This window comes from Alosa sapidissima, chromosome 12 (assembly GCF_018492685.1).
Source record: "Alosa sapidissima isolate fAloSap1 chromosome 12, fAloSap1.pri, whole genome shotgun sequence".
In the NCBI taxonomy this organism is placed as follows: Eukaryota; Metazoa; Chordata; class Actinopteri; order Clupeiformes; family Clupeidae; genus Alosa; species Alosa sapidissima.
The window spans coordinates 17,206,154-17,224,271 of NC_055968.1; the positions used below are offsets into that span (position 1 = coordinate 17,206,154).

Sequence of the window (18,118 nt, forward strand, 5' to 3'; positions counted from 1 at the left end):
TAATGTTTCATGTTTATTTGCTGGTCGACACAGTAATCAACACTTTCAGTCACCAAAGCCCTTTGGCAGCTTTCCTTTTCTCATCCTGCCACAATTTGTCAGGCTTTTAGGCACTTCTTTTGCACACATATGTATTTTATGGCCTTTTGACAATATAGTCATAAGCATGTGTGTCTGTGTATATGTGTATGTGTACTATTTATAGAATCATTTCACTGTAGTGCCATTGTCATCTGTACTGTACTGTAGTCTTCACACTTAAACACACTCTCCACAATACATGTTTGTCCCTCTTGGTACATAAAGCACTTCATGTCTTTAATACCTGCCCAAGATTTACCATAAACATTATATGAAATTGGGACCTAAGCTCTTTTTTATGTGAAAAGAAATTAGACTGAACATTTCTCCCGCAGTGGATTAGGCTAGTGAGCATCTTTCTGAGTTCCCTGATACAAGAGTGTAGTGTATCCGGCCGTGACACCACTGCCCCGTTGCAGGGGACCAAGCTGCCCGTCACCTGGGCAACTGCCCACATGCTTGACTGAAGCATGATATTCCGTCCATTCTGGGATGGGGGGAGTGAGAGGAAGAGAAAGGAGGCGGGGGGGGGGGGGGGGGTGGTTCAGTGATTACCTGCCTAGAGATCCTGTTACACGAGAGCCAACTCAAGTGATGACACTGTTTCTAAGCACTGGCCCCTAGTACGTGTGTGTGTGTGTGTACACACATGTGTGCGGTCACCCATGGATGTGTGTGTGTGTGTGTGTGTGTTTGTGAACATGTTTGTATTTTTAATAGGATGGGTTGTGAGAGTGCCTATTGTGGAGGTTAAAAGGGTCCTGGGCTGGCATCTCAAGATCCTCTCAAGTTCCTCAACATCCACTAATCCCTAAAGCAAACCAAAACAGCAAACATGACCGTGTGGATTCAGCCTCCGAGTCTATAGATGTTGACCAGGGGTCATCTCATCACTCAGATGACGAGAGTATGACTACGAGAGACCCTCAGATGGACCAGAGGCTGACCAGACCAACGCAGTCAGTCTGGAGGACTCCTCTCTGGAACAGACACCATTGTGGTACCTGTTAGGTCATCTATAACCTGCCTCACCATTGGACTCCTTTTCAGGGCTATCATTCGACAGGAGGCATTTGAACATAAAGCAGCTAATTCACAAGTGGGTTTGGATGTCTTTTGAACAACATGTGGCAGTAGAGCTTATTTGATCTCCACCAGTCATCACTGGAGTTTGTTGTTGGGTTTTGGAAATAGGGGTGAACAGAGCGTGTCCTTACACACCCTGGATTACAGTCACCATCTCCATACGGGCACAGGGGTTGAGCATGGCCGAAACTACAAAGAAACGACCCATCATAGCTGGGAGAGAAAAAGGTAAGCATCTCCAAATACGGTCAGAATAGAGTTGGGCTTTCTTATCATCTGCACCCATTGATTTAATGCTAAAATGTTTTGTTTTCTTGAATGAAAAATGTCATCCTGTTTCCTTTGGCAAATGGTCTTTGCGATGCTCAACATGGTTGACATTCTTTTTTTTTCTTCTTCTGATAATCTTTTGAGAAGGTCAATGTTATAAATCAGGGTGAAAAATGAAAAGAAAGTGAATCCAAGAAGAAGGCATGTCATCACTGAAAAAGAGAGAGAGATGGAGAGAGGGAGTGAGAGGGGAAGAGGTTGCATGCTTTCAGACTTGCTGGAACATGCGTCTGCTGGTGTGAAAGAATGTTCTCGGTAGCTTTGGAACAGACACTTCTTGTATGCTGATGTCATAACATTCCCCAGGCAGTATAACTGTGTACACACAAAGGCATAGCCTCTCTGTGCCGAGAGAAAGTCAGTTGCTTCATTGACCCACATTCCTGATGAGCTGCAAGCACATGGTGAAAAACACCCCCCATACACACACATCCTCACCCTTGGTTGCAGATGTAAGCACACACACACACATACATGCACACATACACACATACTCCTTTGTATTCTGTCTACCCTGTACTCAAAGTGCAGCTTGTGTGGCAAATTTTCTCCAATTGACAAAGAAAACATCATGTCAAAAGAAATGTGTGTCTTTGTGTCCTGCAAAGAATAAAACCTGCAAAGGAAACCATGACTTGGGATGAGAGGTGTTAAAATGTCCTTATTAGGTCCAGGACCTGCCCGCTATGCCCTCCCTCCCACCATTGGCTTCATGCGTCATGACTTCACAAAGCCAACGAGCCCAGCGTTTACTTTCCACAGCAGGATGAGTGACAACCGTGAGTGATAAATCGTCCTCAATGGGGCCATCTACTGATTGGGTCATAACTACTGGCTGATCCAGACAGGTTTTTCTCCAGCTAGTTCTTCATTTGTATAGATGTGTGCAACATGTGAAATTGCATCTGCAGAGGGAGTCTAACAGGCCATATAGCTACTGCCTCATTTTCAGATAGTAACCAACTATTCTATTTTGACTCTTTCTAAGACATGCCATCATAGTTTTTTTTCATGTCTTATACATTTGCAAAATTAATATGACGGCATATGCCATAAAAGATGTGATGTTGCATTAAGACCACTAGAGGGAGACTTCAACCATCCAAGTTGCAGTGTTAATGTGGGTTTCTGGCATGTATGTTCGGGCTGTATATATTCATATTATATACATTATTGTTTTGCTGTAATTATGTTTTGCTTTGACAGTCTACAGCATAGACTCCAGCCCTGGGCCTCAGTATTTTGTTGACGCAAAGATCACTCGCTTTGGGAGAGATGGCACCCCTGCATATTCCATGCTGGGTAGGATGAGAAAGACTGGTGAGACTAACTGCTATTTTAAGCAATCTCACTTTACTCTGTGTGACTCTTAAGACTAGATGTAAACTCTAGAATGCCACATTCCTTCAAAAACTACACATTTAACGTGTTGTTCTTTCCACCATTGTGTCATGAAATACCATCATATGATCTTAAATCAGAGGTCATATCAGGTGTTCTGAAAATACAACAGGTTCATATAAAAAAAATATGAAGTAACCTATAATGTTGACAATATGAGAGTCTGTAAAGGGAATATTTGAATAATCTGGTTTGACAGCAGTGCTGTTGGCTATCTGAAGTCGGTTTAAATAGACTGTCACTTCAGCTTATGGCACTAAGCAAGCAGATCCCAAACCCATAGGCTGACAGCTGTATGTGACAGTGCTAACAAAGACACACAAAACCATCTGTTTATAACTGAACTGCACCCAGAGTAAGAGCTGAGAGCCCCCCTCAAAATCTTACAGTTAACCATCAGCGACATCTGTTATCCTTAAATACCTTGTCATCAGCAGGTTACAAGCCATGTTTCATACTTGGAGGTATTCTAACTGAGAGTTTTCAGACAATCAGACAATGTAGTCCATGTTGATTGGCTGATCCTCCCAGCAGTAAGTGTAAGTATAAGTATATATACTCTTTTGATCCCGTGAGGGAAATTTGGTCTCTGCATTTATCCCAATCTTTGAATTGGTGAAACACATTCAGCACACAGTGAACACACAGGTGAGGTGAAGCACACACTAATCCCGGCGCAGTGAGCTGCCTGCAACAACAGCGGCGCTCGGGGAGCAGTGAGGGGTTAGGTGCCTTGCACAAGGGCACTTCAGCCGTGCCTACTGGTCGAGGTTCGAACCGGCAACCCTCCGGTTACAAGTCCGAAGCGCTAAACAGTAGGCTGCCGCCCAATTGTCAGCTCAACCACCAATCTAAATGGATGCCTTGTTTGTGTAAATAAAGGGCATAAATGGGCAAGTTAGACACCATTTTTAAAGCTGGCGTCTCATTGGGATGTTAACTGGCTGAAACCAACCCTCCACATTTTGACCCCCGGGTTTCACACAGCATGCAGCACTGCCCCACTGAAATAAACCAGGCTGTCATTTGTATTGGTATCCAGAATCATTTTAAGGGGTTCTCTACACTACAAAACAGTGAAATCTTAATTCTTGTCGGCTGAAACTTCAATGTTCTGTTGGCAATGTTGGCTCCTGTTTTGTTGGAAATAATACGTAAACTAAGTTAAATTACAGAACAGAAATTTCAACGGGCAAAGCTTGAAACAAGGGAACACAAAAAAACAAGCAAGCCTTGATTTAAGATTCTCATCTTAAGATTTTACTTTTTTGCAGTGTATGCAACAAAAATGAAGTCTTCCAGCATTTATAACTACTTTTAAACAACTGAAAATGTGTGAAAATGTTTGTAATAAGTGACAAAAAATTGACCTCAAACAACTCTCTCCAGTGGAAGTTTTCCAGACTCCAGGGCCAGGAGCATACAGTCCAGAGAAAGCCCTTCCCAGCAGCACCAAGCGCAAGACCCCTTCATACACAATAGGGGCACGTACAATCTACCGCTCCCTCGACACGGTCCCGGCCCCAAACAGGTACACGCTGCCAGCCGTCATGGGTGCCCACGTGCCCACCAAGCCTGCTAGCGCCAGCTTCACCATCTCTGGCCGCTGCCGATCTGGCGGGTTTTCTGAGGACCTGTCGAAGACACCTGGCCCTGGCAGGTACAACAGCACAGACCCCAGCATTTACCTGCCCAGGCAGCCAGCCTTCTCCATGCTGGGCCGCAGCGGCCTCCCCACCGACACCACACTGAAGCCTGGCCCTGGCAGCCACAACCCAGAGAAGGTGACGGCACACAAGCCCCGAGCACCGGCCTTCTCTCTGGGCATTCGCCACTCAGAGTTCATCACTCCTTTGGTGGTGGATGTGTTGGACTGACATCACTTCCAGATGTTTGATAGTGAAAGTGAACTTGACACATTGGCATGGTGCAGTAAAGTTGAAAACAGGAATAGTGACAGAGACTCTCACAGCATCATCAGGAACTGAGTGTAAAGTAGTGCATGTGACATTTTTGTTATTGAAGGTTCTGCCGCTTCCATTATACATTACTGATTAAAGATGACGGAAAGTTTTGGCAACGAATTGCACTTGTGAGTAAATTTCCCTTTAGACAGGTAGCATTAAATGTTCTCTGATCCCAGTAAGTTTTGGGCATTTCACAATGCATAAACGATCTACCATAATGAACACAAACACATAATCTACAGAAAAATATTTATTTTGTTGCCATGGTATCAACAAAGTCAAAGGACAGCAGGAAAGTCACTGGTCTACTATAATACATAACATAAAGAATGTAAAGACAAAGAAAGACCAAGTACAATTTCAGACCTTCTAACTCATTTCCAGACAAATTACTAATCCACTGAACTTCCAGGTTGTGCTGCCAACACTTCAGTTTAGTGACAACATAGCAGCTTAGCTTATAACTGAGATCACTCAATCTATCGCACAAAAAGAAACACCATCTTTCCTCGATTTCCCAGAGCTCTTTGTGGCTTGATCTATAACACACAGCCTCTGTCCACCAGCCTTAGGGCTGCACACTTCACCCAGCTCTCCGCTGGTGGCCTCTAATACACATCCAAAGGTCTGAGGGGGGACGTTAATACCAAAGATCTGCAGAAGGCCTCTTATGTACAAACCAAAACACAAGCAGAGAATTTAGCACAATTTGTTCCCATCTGAGACAGTGCATTCCACTGGAGCGGTTTCCTTCCGGTGGCCTTCTCATTCCTTAGGGAGGGGTCTTCGGAAGAGCAGTATGTGCGGTTCTTGAGAGAAAACATTTAAGATAAATGTCACTTGGCCAGTCCAAAGAAAAAGGTTAGAAGGTTCCAGAAATATCATAATGTGCTTGCCACACACACACACCATTCAACTGAAGACACATGAACCCTTTTAATCATAAAAAGTCTGTTGAGTGTAGCCATCCAGAAATGTACGAGGTGTACTACAGAGATATACAATTTTAGGTTAAAGTTCAGATGAGTAAAGCAAGTTCTAGAGTGCACAATAAGTTCAAACCTCAATACCCATAAATGCAAACACACTTCTTTTCCCGAAGAAAAACCTAAACAGTTATGCTAACGTAATGGCACCACAGCGCAACTGGCCAGTAAGTGAAACGTTACACAAAAAATGTTTGACAAATACATGGCTGGCGATTAGCAACTAAATTTTCCAACAGACCTCGGACTTGCACTGACCATAGCAGTTAACTGGTCGACATACCTGGTTTGTGAATCATGTAGTGGACCCAGCCTTGGCTCTGCTGCACTCCTAAACCCCTCCACTCCTCCTCAGTCATCAGGTGAGACTGCGGCACCAACTTGGACAGTTGCTTCGGGAGCATAACATGCCTGTGTATCATAATGATTCTTTATTATCGGTGGACGTATCGGAAAAGAGTTATCTTACTGATTTACTGAATTACTGATACAAACATTACTGATATGTAACGTTATGGATAACTTATGGCGAATAAACAATTAGCATGTGTGCATGACATTAACGCTAATTAGTTGTCTGAAAACCCGAGTAAGTTAACGTTAACTTGGCTAACGTTAATCAAGCTGTTATCACCACTAACGTTAATGTTGATGTCTGATAACGTTAACGTTAGCAGCTAGCTGTTTTGCTAGTGCTCTGCTATGAAACTAACGTTACAATACAACATTGCCATTAGCTTAATGCTACTTTTGTTATGTGCCCTTAACTACAACTGGGAACGCTAACTTTTCAATAAATAACCAAAGAATTAAACACAGTAACTTACAACATATTTGAATTTCTAGTTGACGTAACGTTAAGTTAGCTTGCACGTAGCAACGTTGCTGTTAGCGCTTCTTCCAAATTAAATTAACGTTAACGTAACGTTAGGCTACTAGCTCGCATTCACTTACCTGTACTCAAATTCCTCATCTATGTACTTGTCAGAGTAATATATCTGATTTTTCGACATGGTTTTATCACAAAGCAATAGTGCCTTAAAAGCGAGAACAAAACGTTGTCCTTCTCAACTCCCAATTCTTGCACTAGAACTAGGCGCAATTTGACATCTGGATATTTCCTGGTACAAGATTTAAACTCAAACGGTCCCTCTCTGCACCCGGATTGGTCGGGCTTCGTGCAAAGAGCACCGCCCACTCGAATAACGTAGACTTTTCTCATGACAGATCAGGGGTCAAGGAATAGGTAGACACAGAGCCTTATATATATATGTATATGGCTCTGGGTAGACACATCAAAATGCATATTGTTTTTCTGTTAAAGAAAGCTGTTTTGGATTAATTGATTTAGCATTTTTGCCAGGTTATTGTGATATGCGGTAGGCTACTACTGCATATTCTTATGCATTATTTTATTCAAATAGCAAGATCCAGTAGGCTAGCCTACAGTAATTAGGTCGAGTAATTGCTCAGGTGTTTTTCAGTTATTTATTCTGTCAAAAGTATAGGTGGCCGAGGCTACGCTATGAATAAATTATCTATCTATCTATCTACCTAGCCATCTAGCATGTCTGTCTGTTTATCTTGGTTTTGAAAAACATTTCAGACAAAATTATTAATTAGCTAAGTTAAATCCAGAGAGGTCTATTCCATAGACATACCAAATGCAAGATTATGGATACATTTAGAAAGCTATATGAATATGTTAGGGGCTAACCATACAGTATTGGAAGTTTACACCCTTGCCCGCTCACTGAGATCCTCCTCAGCAGGCCTACTGCATGTCCCTAGTGTGAACCTCAGCACCCTAGGAGAGAGGGCTTTCAGCTACATCGCCCCCAAGCTGTGGAATTCACTGCCAGACTACATCAGACACTGTGACTCAATTACTGACTTTAAAAACAGACTTAAAACCCATCTCTTCAAGATGGACTGACTGACTGATTTTTTACTTTTATTTATTTTTTACTTTTATTTTTATTTTTCATTTTATGAGATGACTATAATTTTATAGTTAATTTTAATGTTTGTGAAGTGACCTTGGGTGTCATGAAAGGCGCTTTAAATACATGTATTATTATTATTATTCATGTAGAAGTAGCATACATGTATGTGTTATTGGCTGACTTGTGTAGGCCTACTCTGTTGTCCTTGATTGTGCAACTGATTTAGATTTGTCTGTTTTTTTGTGTGGCTTTGTTTGACATTTCACCTGAAGTACACATGTGACCGCATCTGTTCCTGTGTTCATTGGTGACCTTTAAATTGGCATTAAATAGCTAGGCCTCATAAATTGCAAAAACATTTTAGAAACAGTGCGCAATCCTATCAAGTTTTTTGGCGAAAATAATGTTTATTTGACACACAAATAAAAACCTTCCTTCCTTCCTTCCTTCTTTCCGTCCAGTAAATTTAGACATTCTTTAGACATTGGTATTGATACAAATCAAATGTCTTATGTCTGTATTTGCCAACAAAGGGGTATTTGACCGGAGGGAACTTGTCAAAACAAGGCCCATTGACCGAGCTCCCTGTAAATGAGTGACGAGGACGTGCACAGAGTACTCTAACTTGTGTTTCCTCGCTGTAATGGCATTGGTTGGCTCAACAAAGAATCCTTAAGAGCCTAGGCTTCATGGAGATGGCTTGTTATTTTGGTCAGACCCTGTGGGCTTAATGCATTGGAAAGAAACAGGTGAGTGACTGAGCAACTCCAAAACGACTTCTTTTTCCTCGCATGAATATTCATCACACACCAGAAAAAAAATTGTAACATGAGATTTTACAGACAGGGTACAAATGTAAGACAAAATTTCTGCACACAAAATAATAGACAAATATGGATAAGGAATGTGTTCAGCAAAACTGTTCAGTAAAAATGAATATGAAATATGTTCAGTGAAAGAATAATGTTTATTATTGTACATTTTCCTACACATTACTGCAATTATATTAGAGTAATTTTATACTGTAGCATATTGTACTGGGGACAGGCTTAATATACTTAGTAGCAAATACACAGCAAATATGGACAAACATCAGTTATCAGTGACTTATGAGCTCATCGGTGAGGCTTCTCTGTTGTGTTGGAGATGTGTGTGTGTGTGAGAGAGAAGCAAAATATATTTAAAAAATGTGTTATTGGTTGCATGTATTTGGATGTGTGTGCGTGTGTGTGTGTGCGTATTTACATGTATGTATAAGGCGTGTTGGTCGCCCTAACCTGTAACCCTTTCTTCAGCAGACCATGTAAACTCTCCCAGTCCATGACTCACTTGAATGAATGACTGTTGATGATGCAACTTGTGGCAGCCCATATCACGCGCCTCGTCAAATTCCATCTGATATTGAGACTTGAATGTCGCCTCTCATCGCAGCCTTAGCAGCTTTCTTTAACTTAGGTAAGTTTTTATGCTCTCTGTTTCTTAACTGCTGTTTTCGAAAAAATCTACTGAAATCTACTGAATATGTGATGTTTCCATCCTGTTTTTTTCTTGTATTGCACACAAACACAAAAACAATCCTGGTCTCAACTGAAAAGCAAGCTTTGGTTTTAAGTTTTCTGGTGAAAAATAGCTGAGTATTAGTTGTACTTGAAGGCAATAAGCTTGTAGAATCTCACATACTGTATAAAATATATATATATATATATCATATTTTATAATATATCTTGTACTATTAACTGAATGTGTTGTTGTTGGCATGATATTTACTTCAGAGTTAAAAGTAACATGCTGAACTGTAAATGACCCAAGATTATCAGATAGTGGATGTCAAGGAAATATAGTTGGCGTGTGTCCTCTACTTCACAGTCTGGTTTACTGAAGAATGTCACTAAGTTAATTTTGACCCATCATCCAATTTTAGCCAATGTGACCCACTTCATACAGCAAATTATCCACCATAAGATGCCCTGATGCAAATTTGACTTGACTGTCACCATTTTTTTCTGTTTCTTTTCTCACTATAACATATTAATTGAAATACTCTGTCATGTTCAGAAAATGTGTGACAAAATGGACACTGAGGCTACCTGTTTTTATCCTGACTTGTATTTAAAAAAAAAAAAAACCTCTGCCCTGTACAGAAGAGACAAGTCTGCCAGACAGCTTGTGTCATGTGTCCAATTCCGAGTTTCAACATCCCATCTGAAATGACATTTTGCTGTGCAGTAGAGAGATACTGTGTTCCAGATCTCTAGAAAAGGTGTGACCTGCAAATCCTTACTTAACCCAGTTTGAGCTGTCTAATAAAAATGAGCTGTTTCTACTGTGTGAGGGATAGAGAGAAGTGAAGGGGGTTAGTGTGTGTGTGTGTGTGTGTGTGTGTGTGTGTTGGGGGGTGTCCACTGCCCTACTCCTCCTGCACCCCCCCAGCCTGACTTCCTGCAGATAGTGGATGTCTCTCATGGGAACTGTGTGTGTGTGTGTGTGTGTGTGTGTGTGTGTGTGTGTGTGTGTGTGTGTGTGTGTGTGTGTGGTTGGGGGGATGTTAGCCCAGAGGCAGCAGGCAGTGCTTTTTACGCTGCTGGATTTAATTCTCCCTAAGTAGTGCTGTCATTTCAGTGAAGCTCCTCATGGCACTGTCCTTAGATAATTACTGAGGACGAGATTGCCCACACCCACACATAAAGAGAGCCACATTCACCCTCTCTGAGACGAGCTTATTGCTGCCAATGTAAATGCTCTAGATCTACAACATCTGATATCCATTTCAAGCTTAGTCACAAAAGGAAATTATACATTTATAAATTATATTATACTTAAAGGAAATTATAATATTATACAATATTGTATAATATACAATTATACTAACTGTGATAATGGTTGGATTTGATTATCAATATATGTACAGCATGTACACTAACATTATGAAATCAAAAAAGCAGACATAGCTCAGTTGCCTGTTCAGTATGATGTTTATCTGTTTGGAGTGGAAATTGAGCGTTGTTTTTTAGGAAAGTTACTGAGGTTTGATGTTTGTGCAGTCTGTAAATAGCACACCCTGTGCACGTGAAGGCCCAACACCCACTCTGTGATACAGAAAGGAGGCGTCTCTAGTGCTTCCTGTTTGTTTGTGATATGCAGTGCACAAGTTTGCCGTGTGCGTTATTGGGAGTTTGCTGACGTTATAGGACACTGGAAGTGGTTATATTTCGCAACATGTCAAACACATGTAGAGAAGATGTTTTCCGCATAGCAATCATTAGACAGCGGACACCGTGACCATGGAGAGCACTCTCTGTCTCTCACGCAGTGCCCCAGAATCATGGAACTCCTTCTTTGACAGAACATTTCAGGTAAAGTTGTCTTGCATAAGTGCAAATGTGACGTCTCTTATTTGTGTTCATTTTCATAAATGCATGGCTGGCTAGGTGCAGATGACTTACTACTACAATCTACTATATTACAATTATTGCAATAAATAATTCTATAATTTCGTCACCTTCCTAAAATAAAACACAAAAAAGTTAACCAAAAAGTAAATAATGATAATTTAGGCAAAAAAAAAAGAAATTGTCAAAAATTGACTCATGCCATTATTTCAGGAAGGTGACAATATGATATATTATATAATAGTATAATGTGTAAGTATAGTATGATATATTATATAATATTATAATGTGTAAGTATGGTATGTAACTAATACAGTGCACCACAGGTGTATATTGAGAGATACACATTTGCGTATTTGGTATTTTGTGGTTATCTTTGTGGGTAATTGTACGTGGTGATGTCTGAGGTACTGTTTCCTGATGTGATGCGAGTGTGAGTGTATCTGTGTGTATGTGAGCTCACTAATGCTCTCGGCGGGCAGCTGAGCTGTGCTGGGCTGATACAGCAGCAACATCAGAATGACATCAGTGAGAAAGGGAAGCCAGGAGGCAGGGAGGGAGGGAGAGAGAGAGAAGGAGGGAGGGAGGGAAAGAGGGAGGGAGTGGGCAAGCAAACGATTGAGCCAAACCAAGAGAGTGGTCCAGCTGTCAGAGAGCAGAGACGGAGCGGAGAGGGTGGAAGAGAGAGTGAGTGCGGAGCAGTGGGGCGAGGACCGGACAGCACTCTTTCAGCAGAGAGATAAGGAGCCCTCTTCCAGGGAAGACTGCCTTTTTTTCTGCAGGAGATATTTTTCCTTTTTTCCTTGTGCTTTCACGCCTTCCCATTACACCTCTCCTCCCCCTCCCTCCCCCTTTCCCTCCCTTTCTCTCCCCTCCCTCCTCCTCCTCCTCCCTCTGTTTTTTCCTCCGCGAGCGCTCCCCTCTGTCTGTCTCCCCGCAGCGCTCCGCTCCTCTGGGCATGCTACATAAGCCAAAGTATGGCCGCTTCCGCAACGACTCGGTGACCTCCTCCGACGACCTCATGCAGAGCATCGCCATGAGTGGCAAAGTGGTGGCCACTCCGGTCGTCCCGTCCCCCGGCCCCGCCGGGCTCTCGCTGCCCCCCCTGGACCGCGCTCGCGAGGCAGCCGCAGCTGCCTCTTCCTCCTCCTCTTCCTCGGCCCCGGCGCTGGCCGACTCGCCCTGCCTGGACGGGGAGCAGGATGGCGTCACCACCTTCTGCATGCTCATCCCAAAGATGCCCCAGTGGAAGTTCTCCAACTCGCTGCTCAGCCGCAGCCCCTCCAGCTCCAGCTCCAGTTCGGGCGGCAGCAAGGACTCAGGCAGGGGGGCCGCGGCCCGGGACGGCGTCTCGGAATCGGGTGGAGGAGGGGGAAGCAGGGGCGCCGGGGGTGGCGGAGTCGCCTCGGGCATCAGCGGCCCGGTGGCGAGCCTGGCCGCCGTCTTGAACTCCTGTGACCCTGTCTGTGTCACCCCTTGTTCCCTCCAGGCCCTGGGCAGACACAGGGCATCCTCCGGCAGCCCCAGCTCCAGGGCTTCCAGCGTGGGCGCAGAGGCCTCGGGGAGCCCAGGGGCCCCCAGCGGATCCAGGAGCGGGATGAGCCGACGGGCCAGGCTGGAGGGTATGTGGCTGGGCGGGGAGGAGCAGAAGGGCGGCTTCCTTCACAAGCCGTCTCAGGGGTGGTTGCACCCCGACAAGAAGATCACCAGCACGGGGGCTACCTACATTGTTAGGGTGAGTCACACACACAAACACACACACACACACACACATCTCTGTGTTTGTTTTCATTGCGTTCACACAAATTGCAGATGATCTTATTGTTGGATTAAGGATTTGTCAGATTTGTTTGTGGGCAGTTCAGGATGAAAGAGGAGAGATGGTCAGAGGAATGGAATAAGGGAAGAAGGGAAGCCTTATCTTAGATTGTTTATCTTCGCTGGGCCATGCCGCGTTGCAGAGAGTGCTCTTTAATTGGGCAGGACCTTCATATCAGAAACAGGGCATGGTCGCACACCCAGCATTAAACACTGAGCCATGCTGTTCTCTCTTAAGCCACTTAGGCAAAACATTTTCCCTTGCATTTTAGCCTGCGTCCGGGATTCTGCATTCAGACAATGGCGGCATTTACGGAGCAATAAGTGTGTTAAGTGCCTCCTTCCGAGTACTGCCCCTGGACATTTCTTGTGGGTTCCAGCAAGCATGCTGTGTCTTAGTAAAGTGCAAGAATGCATAATTCATACGGCCTGATAGATTGCTATTGTATGGCGAGCAGATTGTGCCAGCTCGCAGTCCATGGGGCGTGGAGACGTAAACACAGCTGAATAACAATGCGCCCTCCACGTCCCTCATGCACCGACAGTAACACCCAGAGCTCAGGCTAGAATCTATAGAAGCCTGCTGTTTGTCAAATACCAACCAACATTCAACATGCTTTTAGTGACTGTATATGCTGGCGTATAGTCTAATTAATGTGTGTTTGGTTTACCGTGAATGTACAATGATTATTATAATGCTCAAGGCTAAATGTGTATGCATGCTTATGCAATGCTTATTTTGAATAATAGCTATACAATTATACATTAACATATTGTTATCATTGTTTGGTCTTAAGTGAAAAACATGACACCAGCATGGCCACAGATCAGTACATGAAGTACTGTATCCTGTGTACTAGTGCTTGGGATTGACTGTGAGTCTACTGTACATGCAGCAGCAGTCAACATTATTCTTAGTTGCACTTGATGCTGAAACGTCTGCTGTGTGTTTATGGACTATAAAGGGTTAACAGATGTGGCAGACTGCTTGACGTCAATGTCAATGATCTCCCTCAACAAATCACCCCACCCCTGCAGCCCCCTACCACGCACGCACGCACACATACACACACACACACACACACACACACACACACACACACACACACACACTGCCTCATGCTTCCCTGTGCAACCCCTAGTTTGAGCCGAAGAAGCACGCTTCCTAACCGCATTATATGGGCACCATTCAGGCCCATATTCAATTAAATGTAATCACCGTCATTAGTATCACATGTGCCGTGGAGGAAGCAGGCTGAGTAGAGTGCGCAAGACCAACAGGAAGCAAGAGGCAGACAAGAGGCTTCAGCCACACTAGCATCAACAACAGACCACTGGCCACAGCCATGGCAACTGCCCACAGTGCTCCAGAAATCCCCTTTACACTGGGCAATGACATACATTAATTTCCATTTTATTATTATTTATACTTTATATTATTTATCTTATTCATCGATGTAGCATTAGCAATTAGCTTTGCCAAAGGTTGCTTTACACATGTGTAAACCATACACATGTGTTATGTACTATAGTATACTTGATATTTCTTCCAGCAAAAATGCATGTTGATGGTAAGTGCGAGGTTCCGTCTGTGAGTTAAAAAATAACCAGTGGGAGGTCATTTAGTAGCCCATGAGAATATTGTTGCGGAATGTATTATGGTTGTTTACAGTATCCCAGAACAGAGCCATATGTCTGAGGGCTCTCTCAGTGGTTGGCTGCTGACGAAAACTGTGTCTTCATCCTCTAGTTTGGTTCCTTGGTTCTTTTGTTTCAGAGGAGGTGTGCATATGTGCATATGCGATTGTGAAAAGATGAGGTGGATGTGTGTCTGGGCATTAGTGCATTTGTATACACTGTATATGTGTGTGTGTGTGTGTGTGTGTGTGTGTGTGTTTGTGTACCAGCGATAAAAAGTTAGTCACTTTGAGTTTGGCTGAGTTAGGTTTCTAGAGTTTGATTACTAAATGTTGTTGCATACGTGCTTAGAGAGAGTAAAGCAAATGCAAGATGATATTTTTTAGTGTGTGTGTGTGTGTGTGTATGTGTGTGTGTGTGTGTGCGTGTGAGCAGATAGATAGGTCAGATCAGTTTGCTTATTCGACATTCACATCGCCTGATCTCAAATAGCAAGCAACTGAAAAACAGCCACACACACACACACAGTCACACACGCTCACCCAAAATACACTTTTCTACATTTTGTAAGGTTTCCTGGAAAGATGTTTCCCTTTTTGATCCATATGTCAGTGGTTGGCTGTTGACGAAGGCTGTGACTTGATCCTCTAGTTTGGTTCCTTGTTGTTTTTAGCAGAGGAGGTGTGAATATGATGATGATTGTGAAAAGATGTGGGTGTTCCAAATTTGCATCCTCTAACACATATTACTACGGGCGTACATTTAAAGTAAACAAATGCAAGATGATATTTTTAGTGTGTGTGTGTGTGTGTGTGTGTGTGTGTGTGTGTGTGTGTGTGTGTGTGTGTTTTGTGTGTGTGTGTGCAAGTTTACCAGCGATAAATGTCATGTTAGTCACTTTGAGTTTGACTGAGTTAGGTGTTTGATTACTAAACGTTGTTGCATACGCTTAGAGAGAGTAAAGCAAATGCAAGATGATATTTTTGAGTTTGGTTTGTATGTGCGTGTGTGTGTGTGTGTGTGTGTGTGTATGTGTGTGTGTGTGTGTGTGTGTGTGTGTGTGTGTGTGTGTGTGTGTGTGTGTGTGTGTGAGAGAGCAGATAGTTAGGTCAGATAAGTTTGCTAATTCGACATCCTTCTTTTTGCCTGATCTCAGATAGCAAGCAACTGAATTGAAACTTGGAGTCCAAACTGCCACACACACACACACACACACACACACACACACACACACACACACACACACACACACACACATGCTCACACATAACTCACTTTTCTACATTTTGTAACGTTTCTTGGAAAGATGTTTTCCCTTCCAGATCTCAGGAAGAAACAATTAAAGTGCATGCCCCCAGGGCAGCAGAAACTGAAAGGCAGGGAGAGATGGTGGGAATGAGAGAAAAAAAGAGAGAGAGAGGGAGAGAGGGCAATCAGTGTTGTGGAGCAGTAATTTATCATTCAGGAGACACTATGACAATGAAGGCTTTGAGAGAGAGAGAGAGAGAGAGAGAGAGAGAGAGAGAGAGAGACCAAGCATGGGTAGGCCATCTTGCAGATGGAACATTTCCCTGTCTCCTGATCTGGTTAAAAGGCTCGTTTGGCCTGTTTGAGGAGGAGAGGCCAGGCTTGACTAATAGCACAGCCGCTCAGAGAGGAGCAGCCTGGAGGTGCTGAGGACAGATGAGGAGCACCCTGGAGGTGCTGAGAACTGATGAGGAGCAGCCTGGAGGTGCTGAGGACAGATGAGGAGCACCCTGGAGGTGCTGAGGACAGATGTGTTGCCACTCCTCATGTAGGAGCCCCACCAGTAACCAGAGAATGTGCCCGAATAGAGAGGAATGTGAGGAGTAGGCGGTGTGGAGGACTCGTCAAGGGAGATAAGGGAGTCGGAGAGTTACTCAAATGTGTGTTGAAGCTGAAGCGTGTTTTTGGGAGGTGTTAGAGCTGGGTGGTTGGCATGGCTGAATGTATTTTGGCTTTGTCAAGGATTATTTGGTCAGCGCTTTTGGTGTGGAGGGGTTGAACTGTTTCTGTGCTGAAAATGAGTGAGTGTGTGTGTGTGTGTGTGTGTGTGTGTGTGTGTGTGTGTGTGTGTGTGTGTGTGTGTGTGTGTGTGTGTGTGTGTGTGTGTGTTAAGAAGTGGTGTTATTGTGGATCTTAGCCCAGACGATATGATCACAAGGCTGAGGTCATGGGCCCCTGAGAGCACCCACACCTCCTCTGTCTCCACCAGTAATTAACACTTGTGCACACAAATCACACTAGCACACACCCAGATCCACTCACAGTTACACACACAGCTGATTACTTCTGTCCGTTTGCCAATGGGGCGGAACCATTTATTTAAATAAATAATTAAAATATTTAATTTACCTACATTTACATCTCCTTGTGTACACAGCAGTTCCTTATGTTGTCTCCATGTTTTGTACTAAGATTAAATCCTATGTGTGACTATTATACATTTTGAATGTGGAAATCATGGGGGGAAAACGATATATTTAAGAACAGAGAGTTAGCTTTTCCAATGAGGGGTTGGCAACGGTTCATACACACTGTAGAATGCCATGTATAGAGGTGTTTATTTGATCGAGGGGAACAAAGACGTAGGAGGACTAAGACTGAAGGAAGCTGGTGGATACTGTTGCACAAATGAGCTCTTTACTATTAGTACAAGGTCCTGGGGGGGCTCCTATTAGAGGTGACACGTGGTGATGGTGGTGTTGATGGAGTGGGGGTGGGTGAAGGGGTGGGGGTTTGCCCCACTCAGAGCTCTCCAGTGGTCCCACAGGGCTTCGGGGTCAGACCCTCATGCTCCATCCCCACCCTCAGAGGACGTGTAGCTCTAAGTGCTGCTGCTCCAGCGCTGGCCCTCGGGGCTGAAGATGGGCTCTGGGTCTGCATTAGGGTGACATCTGCTGTCGGGGGAGATGGGGGCAAGGTGGAGGTTTGTAGAGGCAGGGCCAAAGTGTTTTTGTGTTTTTGAGAAGTATGACAAAGTGACAGATCATATCAGCTGATCAAACAGGGTGTTACAGATGTGTAATCACTATGGTGAAAATAATCAATTATCCTTTATTGATGTTTGGTGTACATTGTTTGTTGAGTTAGATTTAGAATAAATTGTATATAGAATCTTATTCACACAAGAGTGCTCAGTAGATTGTAGATATATAGTACATCTTGTAGATAGATAGGCTTCCCGCTCATTTTGACCTTTTCATAAAGTCTCTTTGTCTTTGATATACCGGTAGTCTCGCTTCATTTCTAAACGGATACTTTTCTTTGGAGGCAAAAATCAAATTTGATCAACCCAGTATGTACTCTTTTTCTTTTTTCTGACTAGTGATATGTTGAGCTCTTATTATCCATCAGCATGGGTTTATTTAGATGTTTCTGCTGAAACATCATCATTCTTCCAGGTACTTTGTTCAGCTCTGACCCAAATCTTGGATTAATTCCACAGTGGGATT

The 18,118-nt window shown here is 43.5% G+C and overlaps 3 protein-coding genes across 6 annotated transcripts in view; 2 read left to right on the forward strand and 1 right to left on the reverse strand.

Moving 5' to 3' along the window:
* Positions 1-1,086: 1,086 nt before the first annotated feature.
* On the forward strand, positions 1,087-4,960 carry odf3l2b (outer dense fiber of sperm tails 3-like 2b). The gene is made up of 4 exons (XM_042057973.1): positions 1,087-1,395; positions 2,166-2,276; positions 2,704-2,817; positions 4,288-4,960. The coding sequence occupies exons 1-4, from the start codon at positions 1,347-1,349 to the stop codon at positions 4,773-4,775; spliced, it is 762 nt and encodes a 253-aa protein (XP_041913907.1). The 5' UTR covers positions 1,087-1,346; the 3' UTR covers positions 4,776-4,960.
* Positions 4,961-5,102: 142 nt separating this feature from the next.
* Positions 5,103-6,995, reverse strand: cks2 (CDC28 protein kinase regulatory subunit 2). The gene is made up of 3 exons (XM_042057974.1): positions 6,806-6,995; positions 6,135-6,262; positions 5,103-5,674 (listed from the first exon to the last, which is right to left on the reverse strand). The coding sequence occupies exons 1-3, from the start codon at positions 6,862-6,864 to the stop codon at positions 5,631-5,633; spliced, it is 231 nt and encodes a 76-aa protein (XP_041913908.1). The 5' UTR covers positions 6,865-6,995; the 3' UTR covers positions 5,103-5,630.
* A 1,405-nt stretch (positions 6,996-8,400) lies between these two features.
* Positions 8,401-18,118, forward strand: part of shc2 (SHC (Src homology 2 domain containing) transforming protein 2) — a 31,340-nt gene continuing 21,622 nt past the window's right edge. For 2 of the 4 annotated variants that reach the window (XR_006021042.1, XM_042056416.1), the window contains exons 1-3: positions 8,401-8,546; positions 9,093-9,252; positions 11,108-12,921. Coding sequence is in view for 3 of the 4 variants with exons in the window: in XM_042056416.1 (XP_041912350.1) it covers positions 12,145-12,921 (777 nt within the window). In the remaining variant the exon portion in view is untranslated. The remainder of the gene's footprint in view (positions 8,547-9,092; positions 9,253-11,107; positions 12,922-18,118) is intronic. The other 2 variants (XM_042056418.1, XM_042056417.1) reach the window with 2 other exon arrangements.

Excerpts from the sequence above, each read along its gene's own strand:
- cks2 (XM_042057974.1), bottom strand. The coding sequence starts at position 6,864 with ATGTCGAAAAATCAGATATATTACTCTGACAAGTACATAGATGAGGAA. Across the intron at positions 6,263-6,805 it reads GATGAGGAATTTGAGTACAG|GCATGTTATGCTCCCGAAGC; the intron begins GTAAGTGAATGC and ends TATGATACACAG. Across the intron at positions 5,675-6,134 it reads CTACATGATTCACAAACCAG|AACCGCACATACTGCTCTTC; the intron begins GTATGTCGACCA and ends TTTTCTCTCAAG.
- odf3l2b (XM_042057973.1), top strand. The coding sequence starts at position 1,347 with ATGGCCGAAACTACAAAGAAACGACCCATCATAGCTGGGAGAGAAAAA. Across the intron at positions 2,277-2,703 it reads CAGCAGGATGAGTGACAACC|TCTACAGCATAGACTCCAGC; the intron begins GTGAGTGATAAA and ends TTGCTTTGACAG. Across the intron at positions 2,818-4,287 it reads GGGTAGGATGAGAAAGACTG|TGGAAGTTTTCCAGACTCCA; the intron begins GTGAGACTAACT and ends AACTCTCTCCAG.